Source organism: Sander vitreus, chromosome 3, assembly GCF_031162955.1.
Source record: "Sander vitreus isolate 19-12246 chromosome 3, sanVit1, whole genome shotgun sequence".
NCBI lineage: Eukaryota > Metazoa > Chordata > Actinopteri > Perciformes > Percidae > Sander > Sander vitreus.
In genome coordinates, this window is record NC_135857.1 from 29,262,991 (window position 1) to 29,278,921 (window position 15,931).

The 15,931-nt window shown below is 40.6% G+C and overlaps 1 protein-coding gene across 2 annotated transcripts in view; it reads right to left on the bottom strand.

Moving 5' to 3' along the window:
- snx19b (sorting nexin 19b) overlaps window positions 1–15,931 on the bottom strand; it is a 44,653-nt gene that overhangs the window by 21,154 nt on the left and 7,568 nt on the right. For both annotated transcript variants that reach the window (XM_078246869.1, XM_078246870.1), the window contains exons 6-11: window positions 15,740–15,840; window positions 15,511–15,630; window positions 15,189–15,313; window positions 13,724–13,817; window positions 13,446–13,605; window positions 9,451–9,580 (exon numbers count right to left, since the gene is read on the bottom strand). In XM_078246869.1, the coding sequence (XP_078102995.1) occupies window positions 9,451–9,580; window positions 13,446–13,605; window positions 13,724–13,817; window positions 15,189–15,313; window positions 15,511–15,630; window positions 15,740–15,840 (730 nt within the window). The remainder of the gene's footprint in view (window positions 1–9,450; window positions 9,581–13,445; window positions 13,606–13,723; window positions 13,818–15,188; window positions 15,314–15,510; window positions 15,631–15,739; window positions 15,841–15,931) is intronic.

Consider the following 15,931-nt stretch of genomic DNA (forward strand, 5'->3'; position numbering starts at 1 on the left):
TCTGTGTTAGTGATTACTCCAAATGCTGTATTGGTCCTGCCAGGAAAGAGACAGTGCAGGTGACATACTATAATCCTAGGAGGATTATAAAATCCCCTAGAGCATTGCCCTTGACTTTGCTAACCCAATATGAGCTTGGATGAAGACCCCTGAGAGAGTAAGAGACAGAACACAGCTCTACACATTACTTCCTCCTACTCCTTTTATTCATCTGGACTGACTGGTAACACATTTTCAGCAGACTGTGAAACTTACCTAAGCGTATAATGGCAACTGAATGTCAATCAGTGAGATAACTGACCAGATTTAGTGTAACATTATTGCTCAGAGAATTCTTTAAAGCTACAGCCAAACTGACATTTGAATTCTCCTCACTTTTTGTGTAAGGAAATATAAACTATCATTATATATTATACTGCAGTTATTGTGCATGTTTTTCCTATCTTTTTAAATGAGCATAAAACTGTTTAGGGCTTACATGGCAGTTCACTGACATTTGAGGGCTGGCACTGCTTGGAGACACTGTCACCTTGTGATGCACTAAACTGACTGGGGTACGTCTTACTATATATATATATATATATATATATATCTCTTACAAACATTGAAAAGAGCCAATTTTTCTTTTTCTCTTTCAACAAGTCAACATAGCATTAGATCAACTATTACTGTTTTAAGATATCTGTCCCTTTACAACCTTCCACATGTGGGAGGATCCATCGTGCATTTAAGTTTGTATTTCACTGAAAAAGTGGAAGCTAGTTAATTTAGCTTGCTAACTGATTCCTACTAGCCTTGTTTTTCGTTTGTTTTATTTCAACACTACCTACTGAGTTACTGTCTTCTGCATGCTCAGAGCTGTGTTCGTCCTGCATTATAGTAAGCATGGGGTCTAGCTTGCTGTCTCAGTCATTAGTCGAATATGGAGTGCATAAATCTCTGACGGGACTACATGGCTCAGGCTCCAGCTGGTTAACTGCCTGTGATATTTCAGAATATGCACCATTCTCACCCTGTCTTGATTGAAAATGTGCATAAAAACAGGTGCTAGCTAACACTGCGGGAAGATAAATGCAATTTAAATGTCTTCTTTTGGTAATGACAATTTTGAAATACACTAAGGATAGACATGCAGATTTATAAGCAAAAATGAACTAATTTAAGTTAGACTTTAATTCCAGTTACTGTACACTCACAAGTTCGAAGGTTTGAAACAACTGATTACATGAATAACTATTGGGCTCAATGCCAACAATCAACCTGACCCAATCAATGACAATCGAGATAAAGGGTAGATGCTTTGAATACTTGGCAGGAAACCAATAAGCATGCAAGAGAATCCAAAAACATGTAAAACATCAGCTGACCTGACCAACAACTATGTGTTGAACACCAGTGGGATTTATTTTAGTTACCATTTATGGTAAACACAGACAAGCATAACCAGGTCCCGTTTGAGCTAAAATAAGCCTACAGACAGTTTGACAGACAATATGTCATTGCACAAGTATGTCTCTGGAGGCAGAAGACGAACCATGACTTTGGAGCCACATCTCAGCCCCAGGCTCAGGTGAGCGGTGAAAACAGACACCAGAGATCTGAAGAGGCCAAAGGGTCACTTATCAAGTTCATTTCGCAAACCCGGCAGTGCTTTAGCATGCAGCAATTCTCCGTCCTCCATCTAACTTTATCAAGAGTGTGGACAATAATGAGCCATATTATCTTTCATGTCCTTGGGAGGGAGGATTTTGGTGTCCCTACAACTCATTAACACTTAATAAGGATAAATGGACACAGAGGCTGGCAAGCTTTAACTGATGGTACACAGGGGCTGGGGATAAGTGTGTTTCATAACCTTTATGAGAAGTGACCAAGGTATTTGACCTATAATGTCCCCTTGAGACGATTACATAGGTCTGTAGGAATTGGAAAGCAATTGCAGACTACTATTAGCCTGTAATAGAAGACAATATTTATATTTCAGAAAAGTCTGTCGATGTAAAAAGGGAAAAATGCCCCGAGCAAACGTGATGGTGACATGACACAGGGCACACTTCCAACTGAAACACAGGGTGAGATATAAACCACTCAGCCTGATCCCACTATGAGGAGTGTGTCTGAATTTGTTTCATCTCAGGAACAGCCTGTCCAGGGACGTCACACCTCCTCCACTCTACAGAGCCTGATAGATAGCCTGCACCAATATGTAACAACATCTTTCCGTCCAACACTCCCTCCTCTTCTTCCCACCAATACCAAATCTGTCATAGCCCACCCGTCTGACCACCGGCACACTCAGCCTGAGAGTGAATTCCTGCTGACAGGAGAAGCTTGGAGCTTCCAAACAGGGTTTTCTGTTTATACCTCACGCCTGGCCCCAGGACCCATATGTCAAGGAACAGCACCAGAACAGAATAACAGCAGAGGACTCTGATATCACCTCCTCACTGTGAAAACAACCAGCGGTGTCAAGAATCCTCCCGAGTTAAGGATGGATGGTTTTTGGGCCAATCCTTTTAGAAGAAAAAAAAAAAAAGACTTAAATCCCTGCAATCTCCACATCGCTGTCACTGAGAATCATTAGGTCTTCACTGTAACACAGCATGAGCTTCTGTTATGTTAAGACATGATAAAAAAAATCAACTCTGACACCTGTAAAGTCAAGCAGATGTGCCAAATGAAACACTATGTCCAAAAGAATTACTTATAGGACCAACAGCTACTAAAGTCACAACTAGAAACTAGATTAAAAATAGTCTCGTCTTCAAATCCAGACATGTTTGACTATCTTCTCATACTGTTAATAGCTCAACTAAATATCTGCTGATACATATTCCGACACATAGTAATTTTAGACCAAAGTGCCTGAACCAATTAGTTTGAACTTTTTTTCTTCTTCTCTGGTTTAGATGGCAGCGAGCCTGCAGCAGACTACCAGGCAAACCAGCCGTTCGACATAGGTAAACATCACTACATATGGATCTGCTCAACACATGCCAGCAGCATGGAGCTAGCTACAGTAACTGACATTTTATTTCTTAAACCTGATGAAGACTGTGAGATGTGACTAAAAGTGCAATAAAGAAATTAGTCAGTGGACCATGAGTTCATATTGTTTTTGTTTTAAGGCTGTTTTATGCTTCTGCGTCAACTCCACGCCGTCGCTACGCCATCACTCGTACGGCGTCGTGACCCTTTCGGAGTTCTGCGTCGGGGTTGCTTTGCATCGCGGTGCATTTCACTGCCATAATGCTAGGGGGGTGATAAGGCTGAGATTATTTGCGAGGTGTCTGCCAGCCAGTTTATGTTATGTTAGCAAGCAAACTTTAGCACAACTGCTCACAAAGTAGGCTACTGCTTGCTGGCGAAGTACTAATTTCAAAACGTTACAAAAGTGTCTATATCACTTTACAAACGGATAACCCCATCATTGTAACCACAATATGTCTGAGTTTATTTGCAAAGCTTATGTCAGTGAAATAGCATGTTGCTACTCCCCACAGTAAACCGCTTGAAACACCGACTATCAACACACAGGACGAGTTGACCAATCACAGTCCTTGCAGTCTGCGTCGCCTCGACACAAAGTTACACATTTTTGGAGGTGCACGTCGAGCTATGGCGGAGGGCTCGGAGGGGGGTTCGCGGCGACGCAGAGGGGTCTGCGGGGGTACACCATCGATTCAACGCAGAAGCCTAAAACAGCCTTTACAGTGCCTTAACAATCTAGTTGTTTGAAAGTTATGTTCTCTGGCTTGGTTACGATTTTTCATACAAATCTGTTTGATGACATGGTCTTCACAATTTCATCTATGTGAGCCTGAAGCGAAAACATCAAATTAGGAATGACTATAAAGACCAGATAAATATTCAAATCTGTTGTTATTGGATACAGCATGCCCCAATGCTCTGAAACAATCCATCCACTCATACTCTGTGTTAACCTTCGGCATTCAAAGGAAAACTGCTAACACTTAAAATTGAAAAACAAGCAATCAAAAGCAAGTAGACTCATGGCGAATAAAATGTACTACTTATGAAAGCCAGTGTTATATATTTTGTTAATGTTGGAGTTTCTGACCACATCTTCAGAGTTCTCTCCAAATACCACAATGCGGTCACAAGCTAAATTGTGCAGCAATGAGACCGAAACCGCTTTCCCTGGAGCCAAACAACTTGTTGTTCACCACCGGTGAAACCCAAGCAGGCCACTGTATGTCAGATGGAGATCCCTGGGTATTAATTAACAGTGTAGCTGAAGCAGAGAGAGCAACAAAAAAAAAAAGATTGAGAGAGTGAGAGCGTTCTCTATGACAACTGTTGACAAGCTTTAAATCCTCCATACTCCCCCTTCATCCTCGCCTCCATCATCAAGCTGTCAGCGAGGACTTGTGGTACCATTTGATTTGTTTATGGAAGTATTAATATGCCGTTTTAGGAAGTAAAAATAAAGACTCATGTCACTGTGTGACAGGTGCAGAAAGACTGGCAGAATAGAGGTGCCACATGGAGTTTGGTGAGGTGAAAAGTGCAATCAGGAAACCCTTCAGACCAACAAGCCCCCATCTAACAAACAAGAAAAAGACAGCATCAACATGGTAGTACAGGTGCACTGACAAAGTGGTAAAATGTCAGTCCATCAGCCGATATGACGTGTCCTCTGGACTTGCAGGGGGAATATTTGAAACTTAGTGCGTTACTGACCACAGTCCAATTGCAAAACAGCTTGCAGAGAAAATCTGAACCATTTGGTGCAATTAAATTAATTACAATCATTATATTGTATCATCATCGCCACTAACACACTTTCTCCTCCAAACGACTGCAGCCAATGTTCTCCAGTGCACGTAAGTGAATATCAGAGTATCAAAGGGCATATTTCATTCTGTTGTAGGACTTTCTTTGTATGTCTGGCACATATTGCAGAAATTGACAATAAAGTTGACTTGACTTGAAACCCACCTCAACACTCAAGTATGCATTTATGGAATTGACTATAACATTTTACACATTTTAAAAGGCACTTCTGAAAGTGTAATTGACAGTTATTTGTATTGAATTTGGCAAATATAGGAATCATTATGTTTACATTTAATCAAACAAAACATGGAGTTTCCCTACTAATGCTTGTGATGTTGAGTGGCTGCGCTCTGCTACATCTACAGTACATTTAGACATTGACAACAATCTGGCTCCAGCTGGATTTTCCATCCAGACTGCTGTCTAAGAGAAAGAGACTATATTCATCTTAAACTGTCCCACTTTCCAGTCCATAAAAATCAGACATCTCCCAAACCAGAGCCTCGCCTTGGACCCCATTTATAGGAGCCGAGAGCCGGCTTTTCCAGCCAGACCTGTCACACACACACACAGACCCAGATTTGGCATGTTGGGTCTTGGTTTCATCTCCCACACACAAACACGTGCTTTCTCTATCCACTCGATATTACAAATTAAAATATGACAGACGTTCATCCACTACATCTGTAGACTGGTATGGATATGGTTTCTACTGCCGGCAGCTCCTAATTGCCTCCCACCAAACAGCTGTCAGATTATATTTCAGTCCCACTATAAAAATGTTATAAATAGGACTTTTAGACTATTATTTAGATTTGTGGATCAATTTATTAGTAAGAATGACTGACCAAAACTGAAAAAAAGTTTTGATTACTAGGTAGGATCCAGTTAATTCAATACTTCCATGCACTTCAGTGGCTATTTGTCTTACTAAGTTTTTATATTTCTCGTCTGTACTGAATATGTCTTGAAAGAATATGAGGAGAGGTACACATTTCAGTAACCAATAGTGAGCACAATGAGGTGCCTTGCTTTAATAAAATGAACATAGTGGAAGCGTAGGAATTTTCCCCAGAGTTCATTCGTTTCTGCATATTACATCTCAGAGTGTCTTATCAAGCCTATAGCATGATGATAATGATAAGATGTTAATACTTTATTGTCAGATCCAGATTAGTTTTTGCATCACGGCAGCTCCATTTGCAACATTTACAAAGACAACCATTCAAAAAAACGTAAACAAGGATACACCAATTTAACATAATTACAATCGCCAAAGAAGACAACATATTCAAGACCTTTCAACGTACATTTGATCTGGCATTAAGCTCCATAATTAATTTTAATTTTTAGGATCGGTGCTCTGAACAAATGGTTATGTCGGCATTCAAACATGTTCACAATGACAATGCTTATGTTTAGGAGGTTGTGTTTATATATATATATATACACACACACATACATACACACACACACACACACACTTTAAAGCTATAGTGCGTAGTTTCTGTCGCCCCCATGAGGAATACTAAGTAATGCCAACAACACTGTCGGCGCGTCAACATGATACAAGCCTTCCGTGATCGCACACGCACCCCCACCCCTCCTCCGCGCTGTTGCTAGTAGCCAAAGAGGACACGGAGGATTAAAAAACATGATGGACTCTTCAGAAAAAGTAATTATCTTCACTCGAGTTTCTGCACGGGAAAGTAACCCGGAAGACACAATATTCTGAACATAGCCATACTGAGAAATACAGAGAGAGTTGTGTGGAGCTGATAGTCTTAATTAGCTTTGTAGCAACTCATTTGGCAATGGCTTGAATGTAACGGACGCACTAAAGCTATAATTAAATTTTGACCTGATAATGGCACTAGATGAACAGTAAGGGGATCACCAAAGTCATTAGGATTTATCCTCTGGGAGCAATGAGGGTCTGTAAAATGGCAATCCATTGATATTTCAGTCTGTACCAAAGTGGTAGATCAACTGACCGACCATCATTGCCACCACTAAAGTCACGCCGCAAGCATGGCTAAAAAGTATTTTTTGGTGGAGCTTTAAGGCTTGGCTAGGAATGGACACTAAAACTGATACCTCTTTGTCTTTTGTATCTCAGATGGAGTGCATCCCAAAATACACAGGCATGGTTCTGTTAACCATCAGTAAATCCTGGCTAAAGCCCAAAGGTTGTGGGCTCAGATGCTTGAAAACACCCTAACATACGCTAACAATTTGAACTTTCATTCACATCATTCCTTTGCATCACTTTTTCCTTTTACTACAGTGGCTTTTATAAAAATTAAAAATGTTTATGTAAGCGAATGCTGCTTTACATTTGCATTGTACTTACTATGCAACACTTCATTTTCTATTCTCCATCTACTTACTATTTACCACTTTGCATTTGTTTTTAACTCTGTTGAAAAATGATACATGAACAGAGCTATCTTAGTCACACAATTTCATAGGTAGTGTTTCTATCAACAGCCGTTTAGAGCATCTTGTCTCCTCTGCACAGAGAAACCAGTTGATGAGAGGAGATACCTGCCACACCGAGAGCCGTCACTGCAATGTTGACAGGCCGCTGCCTAATATAGACGAGGCCAAACAAAAGCACAAGGCCTTTCATACTTGGCTGGTGGAACTTCTTAAAATAGAGGGCCTAGTATAAATATGAAGAAACGATATTCTGGTACTGACACCCCAGGGAACGTGAGGTCACAGCACTAACACCACAAACACTAGAACCTGAGAACATTGTCTGCATGTTCGGTTTACTGGCAGCAGGAGCTATACCTATCTGCGACAAATGTTTGGGGAGTTGATGTCAGGCATTCTATTGAGGACCAAATAGTGGAGCATACATGCATGCACATAGACTATATTATACAACAAATGTAAAAGTGAAAAGACTATATACTAATCAAAAAGGGGGAAAGCAAGCTTGTCTGATCAGCACATTTCTTTACGGTGTCTGTTTCTGTTAAGTTAATAGGCACATTGCATGGCAAGTGATGTCCCTGATTTTTTAAAACACGGACCACTGGCTCGTAATCAACCCTTGTCTAAAATATCAACTCTCTTGACTAACGACTTCACATAAACCAGAGTTCCCTCTCTAGCTCATAAACAGCCATCTCTGTGGAATCTCCACTAGGAACCATGTGTTTTCATGCCCTGACCTGGCTGAGTCCACAGACTCAGCCGCCCCCTACTATGTAGAAGTTTCCATCACTTCTTTGCTGCAGAAAAGCTTGTAAAGGCACTTTAAGAAGAAAAAGTCATCCAGAGGCAACCGTTGTTAAAGGAAGAGAAAAATGATTTGCATTGTTGTGGCAGCATCAGCCAGGTTTACTGTCTATATTAGGTTGTTATAAAATGTAACAAGCATCTGCTACTGTAAAACAATAATGGACAAAGCTTCTGGGTCTGAAAAGTGAAGCCAATGCGGAAGTGCCTCAAACCTGCATTCCATGTCATTTCCAGCAGGGGGCGACTCCACTGGTTGCAAAAAGAAGGCAGTTACTGCGTGGAAAATGACCCTACTTCTCACTTTATTTATTACTTTAGTAAACATTTTGAGTTTATAGTCTCAATCACTAGTTTCAAGTCTTCTCCAATACAGCATGATGTTCATTTTGTAAATTATGCTCCCATTTATTGTAAAATTGACGATAAAGCAGGGGATGGTTTAGGCCATCGTACCTGTCAATTATGACAAAGGCTTAGTAATGCATATCAATGGGATTGTCTACATTAAAAAAAGTCTAAAGTGGTAAAAAAAAAGAAAAAAAAAAAGAAAAAGACTGAAAAGTCAAAAGCTGCAACATTTGGTGCATGCTGGTTTTGTACTACAAATACACTTTATATACTTAAGGTGCAGTAGGTAAGACTTATAAAACTAACTTTCTGTCATATTTGCTGAAACTGACCCTATGTTTGAGTAGAACTACATGAAGCAGGTCATTTATAAAAAATAAAAAAAATCTGGCTCCTCTGGCACCACCTACAGCCTGTAGTGCGATTGCACACACATTCATTCTCCCTTGTAGGGGGAGGGACTTAGGAGAATGTTTTGGGCTTTAGCAGAAAGAGGGGGAGGGACTGAGAAGTTGTCGATGTTCACATTTTTTGGCTAAGTCCTGGATCTTCAAAATCCTACCTACGGCACCTTTAATTGAGTCACCAAAATCATTTGGGATCTCTGGGAACCAAGGCTGTCTGGCCAGTAGTCAAGAACCAAAAATTAGCTTGAATCTAAGGTGTAAAAGGACAAACAAACAAAACAAAAAAAGGTTGCTAGGATTTTAATGGGACATGTGAGCCTGGTGTTGATTTGGGGTGAGCAAAGTACTGCTACGAGTAAAGAGTTTAATGTGCAAGACTCCCATTGACAACAGTGTCAACATGAGTTAACCTACAGTGGTGCAGGTGCAATGGCTGTTACTTTTGTAACTGGGGGCCCCAACAGGTCGACCTGATGGAAAGGGGTGTTTTGGGATATCACAGTTCAATTTGTAATGATATTTGACTTTGGACAAAAAGACCATTTTATTTTAAGTATGTTTTTTGCTTTATGTCTCTTGTCTCTTTTATGACTTCCTGGGGGGGACATCCCACGACTGTTAAATGAATGTTGTATGTCACCTGTTAATAAGGGTCCCAAACAGCAGCCTGACGGTCCTCTGAATGTTTTCAGTGCACAGCCAGCTCCACTGCTCCTTCATCAGCAGACACAGGATGTTGAGAGCCACCTCAGCCAGCGCCATCTCAGATGCTGTGCCCCAAAACATGCAGGACGCAAATAAAACATAACTTAGTGTGTTATAGGCAAGATCAGAAACCTTATTCAAAATATACTGTACTGTATGTTGCTTTAGCATGCAAAAAGTAGCACCTGAGAGACGGATGGAGGGACATGTATGTATATCTGAAACCAAATCCACACCAAAATCTGTTTCAGAGAAATGTGTTTCTTCTGTGTGCATCTGATGAACATGCAGGTCCAGCAATCCCATCTGCACCCCACTTCATACATTCATTAACACTGCCCTCATGTGGTTAGACCTACATGCTGCTGGTTCTTCGTGGTGTCCTTTTTCTTCTTCTAGCACTCTCAACTCAACCATGCTCCACTACATCTAAATGTACAGTTTGTTTAGTCACAACAGTGTTTTGGTTAGTACAATCCTTCCAATGCCACCTGCAGGATATATGAAAGTTTAAGTGTTTTAAGAGTGAAAAGCCCCATCAGAAAACATCGTGATGGCATCAAAAGTCGACAGGCCACCTTACATTGACTTATATCGACATATCGCTAAATGAACACCTCTGACAGTGCCAATGAAAAATTAACATTATCATATTTGTAATGGTAGAATTTGTGGCTAAACTGTTGTATAGTATTATTTTCTCGTTGTGAACCATCTATTTTGATTTGCGTGGTTTGAATTCCTCTCAGTGAATTTCTTTTATAAAAAAAAATGAAAAGGTTTGACATTTCAAAAACATTGTTATTTTGACACATTGAGAATTTTCCAGGAGTTTCCAGCCACTCATCTGTACTTCTCTTTCTTCGATCATATGACAGACAGAGGTTAATTCCATTCAACTGATATTGCTGATCCATAGCCCCAAGTTCCAGTTTCATATTTTCCATCTTGAATTTTGGTGTCTGAATTTTACTTGTCCAGTCCAATTACAGCAACGTTTGGACTTGCCTTAAAATATTAGATCCCAATATTAACAACTGCATTTGAGCAACTTGAATGTAGTTTTTTGAAACTGAACTTCTACAAAGAGGAAAGCCCCATTCAAACCACATATATTAGAAAAGATGATTTTCATAGAAAAAGATATAAATGCTTAAAATTCAGTGTCAGTAATTCATTAAGGAATGAATTTCATAATTAGGTATTGGGTTGTTTATAAAGATTCAATGTACTGTGAACGGAACCTTAAAAACATAACTGATTGAAAGATTGAGGTACTAAGAGATCTATATATCTGCTTTGAAAGTAGCATATTAGTTCTCAATGCAGTGAGATGTCAGTCTGGTAACTTTTATAGTGGCGCATTTCAGGGTCTGGTCAGAACGAGGCGCTTCATTCACCCTTCATTCACCCTGACTGTCTGGAAATAAAAATGTCCTTCAAAAAGACAATGAACAGATGCCTAACAAAGAAGAAATGCAACTTGGATTCGATCAAACAGGGAATGTCTCATTCTAATGTCAAGAGATAGTTTCCATATGATGTTAATGAGATCATCCATTTTTCCTATGGTGATTCCCTTTGATGGAGAAAGATGGAGCAGTGATGATACATGGTGGATGGTAAGAGACATTCCATTTAAGAATTAAGGACAGCTAACAGTTAAGGGTTAGGGCTAACACTAGGCATGGGTCCCTTCATCAGGCGAAGAGGAATGCGTGGAATAAAAAAGATGATATCTCTGGTTCTGCTGCATTTATTTAGATCTTTTTTTTTACCGTGGCGGCCCGCCGCGGTATCAGAAATAGGGCAGACGCACAACAGGGTTTCCGCTATGTACACCGCGCATTGCCGCTCCTTCAGCCGTTTATGAAAAGTCATAAAGTCGTAATTACACGACTCTGCATAGCCATCTGCTCTACTGAACTCAAGCAAACTGTCATCCGCTCTCTCTCTCTCTCTCTCTCTCTCTCCTGGTGAGCAAGTGGAACAGTGACAGGACGTCATCACTCGCGAAGTCATGGCAACCAAATAAACAACAGGATGAGTACTACTTGTCACTCAATCTTAGGCCAAGTGACAAACTGTGACGAAAGCCGCAACATGAAATCTGCACAGTTCATTGGAAAATAGCATTGTGGACACTGAATTTGATGAATTTACTGTTTATCAGACCCCAGATGAGATAAGAAGCTAACGTTAGCGAACGCTGCGGTCCCTCTCCCTTTGACCCCCCCCGCTGCAGGAAACGCTGTATTCCTCCAACATGCTGTATTAACATTATTGATTTAAAACCGTTTTCCAGGTTAGTAGGGGTGCATACCGCTCAAAACCAACATGAAAAACGTAGCTAGTAATGTTCACTCAGCGTTTTGTTTTGTTGTTAAACTGTGTGTAAAATGAGCGGTGACGTTAAATCACCAGTTTCAGGTAACGGCACCCTATGGTACCGTCTATGTGCTGGATGGTTTCAAGGTAACGGTCGGTAGCTAATATTCACAGATAGGCCCGTTGACAGAGACGTTATTGTTCATATTTTGGCACAATGTTTCTGACCGTAGTAGTGGTCATAGTGACTGAAAGTGTGATGTGAGATGCTAAAAAGAAACTACAGGCTGTTTTCAGGTAACGTTACTTTTTAACGTTTCGCCGCTGCTGAAAAATATTCTAAAGGAAACACTGTGCTCCCTGTTAGTATGCAAATGATAATTTTTTCAGGACCATTCAGGAGACATGGTATGAATGTCCTGGAAAACCTAATACCCCACTGGTATTGAGTGACATCCTTTTGGGGCATCATAGAACGCAGAATACCCAGTTACAAGAAGCAGTGAAGTCTCCATGGTCAGCAACAGCAAGACATAACAGGTCAATTGCTGAGTCGCAGCCATGACATAGGCAAGACCAAAGGTAGTACTGAACAGGGGGTTCTATTTCACAGAGGGGAAGTGCATATAATGCAGATGTACTGAATGCACTCACCCACTCTCTCATATGGTCTTGCTGTCTCTCTCTCAGAGGAGTCAAGTTATATAACATTTAAACATCAACATGATTTAATTATGTTTGCATTCAACAGAGATGGCCAGACAACTGATGTTGACCCCATCACATTACCACAAACACAGTTTTAACCTATGTCAGTGAATGAGGTGTTAATGGAAGCTTTTAGGTTTGGAAAGGAAAAATAAAAAGGACTGTCACATTAAGTCCCATTCATGTGTTTAGGTTGCCAAAATATGAACCCGGTCGGATGAATCTAATGAGTGACTTGAATGAGGAACAAGATGGTTTCCATCAGATAGTCCCGTTGTAATCATGATGAACTACTGAATGGAAAGTGGTAGAGTAAAGCAGACAGGAAAGTAGGGGACACAACAGTCAGTGAGTCAGAGTGTTGGTCAGACACAAAGGAAAAGGGAAGCAGACAAACTAGAGTCAGACAAGCAGACATGATGATTGCAGAGAAAATGATGACGAGAGGCTAGGAGGTTAAGATTCAAGTTCACAAGTGGATTTAGCTAAATTAAAATATTTGATTAAATCCATTGAAGAGGATCCACCTAACTGCAGTACCAGCATTGTTTGTAATATTAGCTTAACTGCTAGAGCCAACACTGGCATGATGATTCCTCCACTAGTTCTTGTTAAGAGATCAGTCCTTTGATCTTTTTAAATGTACCTACGGCAGCTCTGAGACATCTACCCCAAGTGGCTGGTAGATTTGCTTCACTTACCAGTCAAAAAAAAACAATGGTAAATCTTAGAGTGGCTGGTTTAAACTTTAACATTCAATAGCCATTTGGCTGGTAGACGAAAAAGTTAATTTTGAACCCTGCATGTACCAACTAGGCAAACCTGACCGAACTTGAGATCAAGCAGGGTGAATACATTATGTCACAATTTATAACCTTTATGTCCCGTTCTTACCAGGTTCCTGACTGTGCTTTCCTCTTAAGCTGTCATCCAGATAGCCTCCAAATTCTCTTATTACTGGACTGTCCTCACTCTCTGACTCGACTCTGATGGCCAGTTTTTCTTGTTTAGTGATAAAGGCTTGCAAATCTCCCAAAGACATTCCGCTGAACACCTTTGACAATAGACAGGAGAAGGTAGGAAAACCAGGACAAACTTGAATCAGTCCTTAAAAGTAATTTGATTGATGAAGAAGCAAATATCAGTGGCTACAAAACATGTAGGTTACTTACAGTGTTAGTTTGCTCCCAACTGAATAAAACCTTTGGTCTGATGTCTGAGCCGTTCATAAAGGGGATGTTTTTACTGGAGAACTTCAGACGAGACCTGGGATCATAAAAAACAAATTATTATGCAAACGCACATACACACAAAAACCATCATATAGCATTGTGCGATAATTAAACCTGCGTTAAGACTGCATGAAGCGTGATTTATGGCCCTGCCGAGGCTGCACGCAGAGCTTTCGCCGTAGCCTACGTGCAGTAAGTGGCCTGAAGTTTATACTTGTTACTCTTTTTGTTGGTGCGTGCGTCGATCTCTTTAAGAGAATAGCAGGGCCCGCATGTGTGTGTGTGTGTTAGCAAAAAAAAGGAGGCTAAAAGACTTGCAAAATGTTGCTCTGTTTCAGCCATCATAGTGAGCATGCAGATATGGAGACGGAGATGTTTTGTTTACCCTTAACGTGTGGAGTATTATAAATGAAAGACTTGTAAAGTATGTGCCTATGTAAATCTGTCACCTTGTCAATAACACTTCTCATAGTATTTGGATATTGCATGTTTACTTGCCTTTTAGATCCAAATAAAAGAATTCAAATGTGTGTGTGTGTGTGTGTGTGTGTGTGTGTGTGTGTGTGTGTGTGTGTGCGTGTGCGTGTGCGCGTGCAGTAGAGCAAGTGAGAGAGTGACGGCGATTAGTTTCGGAGCAAGTGCCGACTCTAGAGGCATAGTCGGGCACGTCAGGGTCCGGCGTAGGTCCATGATTCCACGTACCTACGTACGCCGTTGATTTAACGCAGAAGCATAAATCACGCTTCAGTCTAATTTCACACTGCAACAATCATCAAGTATAGTATAATAATAAAACATAAGTTATAATACATAACCCTCTCTGCTACAAAGACAATGTTGCCTGTTTCCACCTGCCAGCAAGGAGCTTCTCCAGGAGGGCGTAATACATGCACCCCCTTTGAGCCCTCTCCATGGGGGTCATGGTCCCTCACAGGCTTCCCACCAACAGACACGGCCAGTATTTCAGTTTCATTTCATTCTACTTTGAAACTACACTGTTACGTCAACATGGAGGAGAAGTCTTTAAAGTGCTTGGTAAAAACAGAATTCTTTAACATTTCTATGACAACTGGGCAAACTCCATCTGCCATGAAGTTCATGTGATATTATCTGAAGCTTGAGAACCGCAACTAAATGGACCTTGAGGTTTTGTCAACTGCCAATATTGTTCGTAAAAACACAAGACCAAACTAGCAGCATTGCTACCGGGATTAAAACTGGCTCTCATAGTTGGGCAAGCGCTAAGGGTGCAAAGGTGAAGCAGGGGATTCTGCTTTTTGCACGTCTGCAAAGAATGCTGGCCACTTGTGTAACACCTGCCACTCCAACCAGAGTGCCTGTTTATTCTCTGTATTGGTTTGAATTTCTGGCAAGAAAATGTTTGTCTGGATCGCTGGAGTCATACTTGCTCTTCTTGTCAGCACCTATTTTCCCTCCATCTATCTCTGCCTCATTATCCTCCGTTGGGCTCGGAGGTTCTGAACGAGGAAACGCTGTCTTCAGGGTGTCCACGATGGCATTCACAACAATCTAAACACGAAAACACACAAAACACTTAAGTTGCACATCATTTTACAACCATCAAAAAAATGTTGTCATGTCAATTGTTGTGTTTATGACATTGCATCACAGTCTGATTATAGTAATTACCCTGCACATACAATATACTTATCAACTACTTAAAGTCAAAAATGAGTTGTGCCATAATGAAATATTCAGGATCAAACCTTGTCTATTCGTGACACAATGAAAGGTTTCTTGACAAAGGCAATCCTGGCATCTGTATTGAGAGCCAGAAACTCCTGCATCTCTTCACTGTTGGCTATTTCAGGGATGGAACAGAGTTGCTGAAAAAGAGGACAGAATCCAGGTCTACAATCACAGAAAAACAACATAACATGTTTTACATTGGGCCTACAAATACTAAATTATTGTATACAATATAAATTCACTGACCTTTAGAAAGGTCTCCAGAAGTCCTTTCCTGGCCTCTATCCTGTCACTGTCCATGTTTCCAAACGGCATGTCTGGAAATATTTTCTTTGGACCTTTCACACCTGAAACACAGTCAGATTACAATAAAAACTTGGATGTTGGCTCAAGAACCAAACAATCAAACTGGATATTGTAAGCCATGGCCAAGACTTG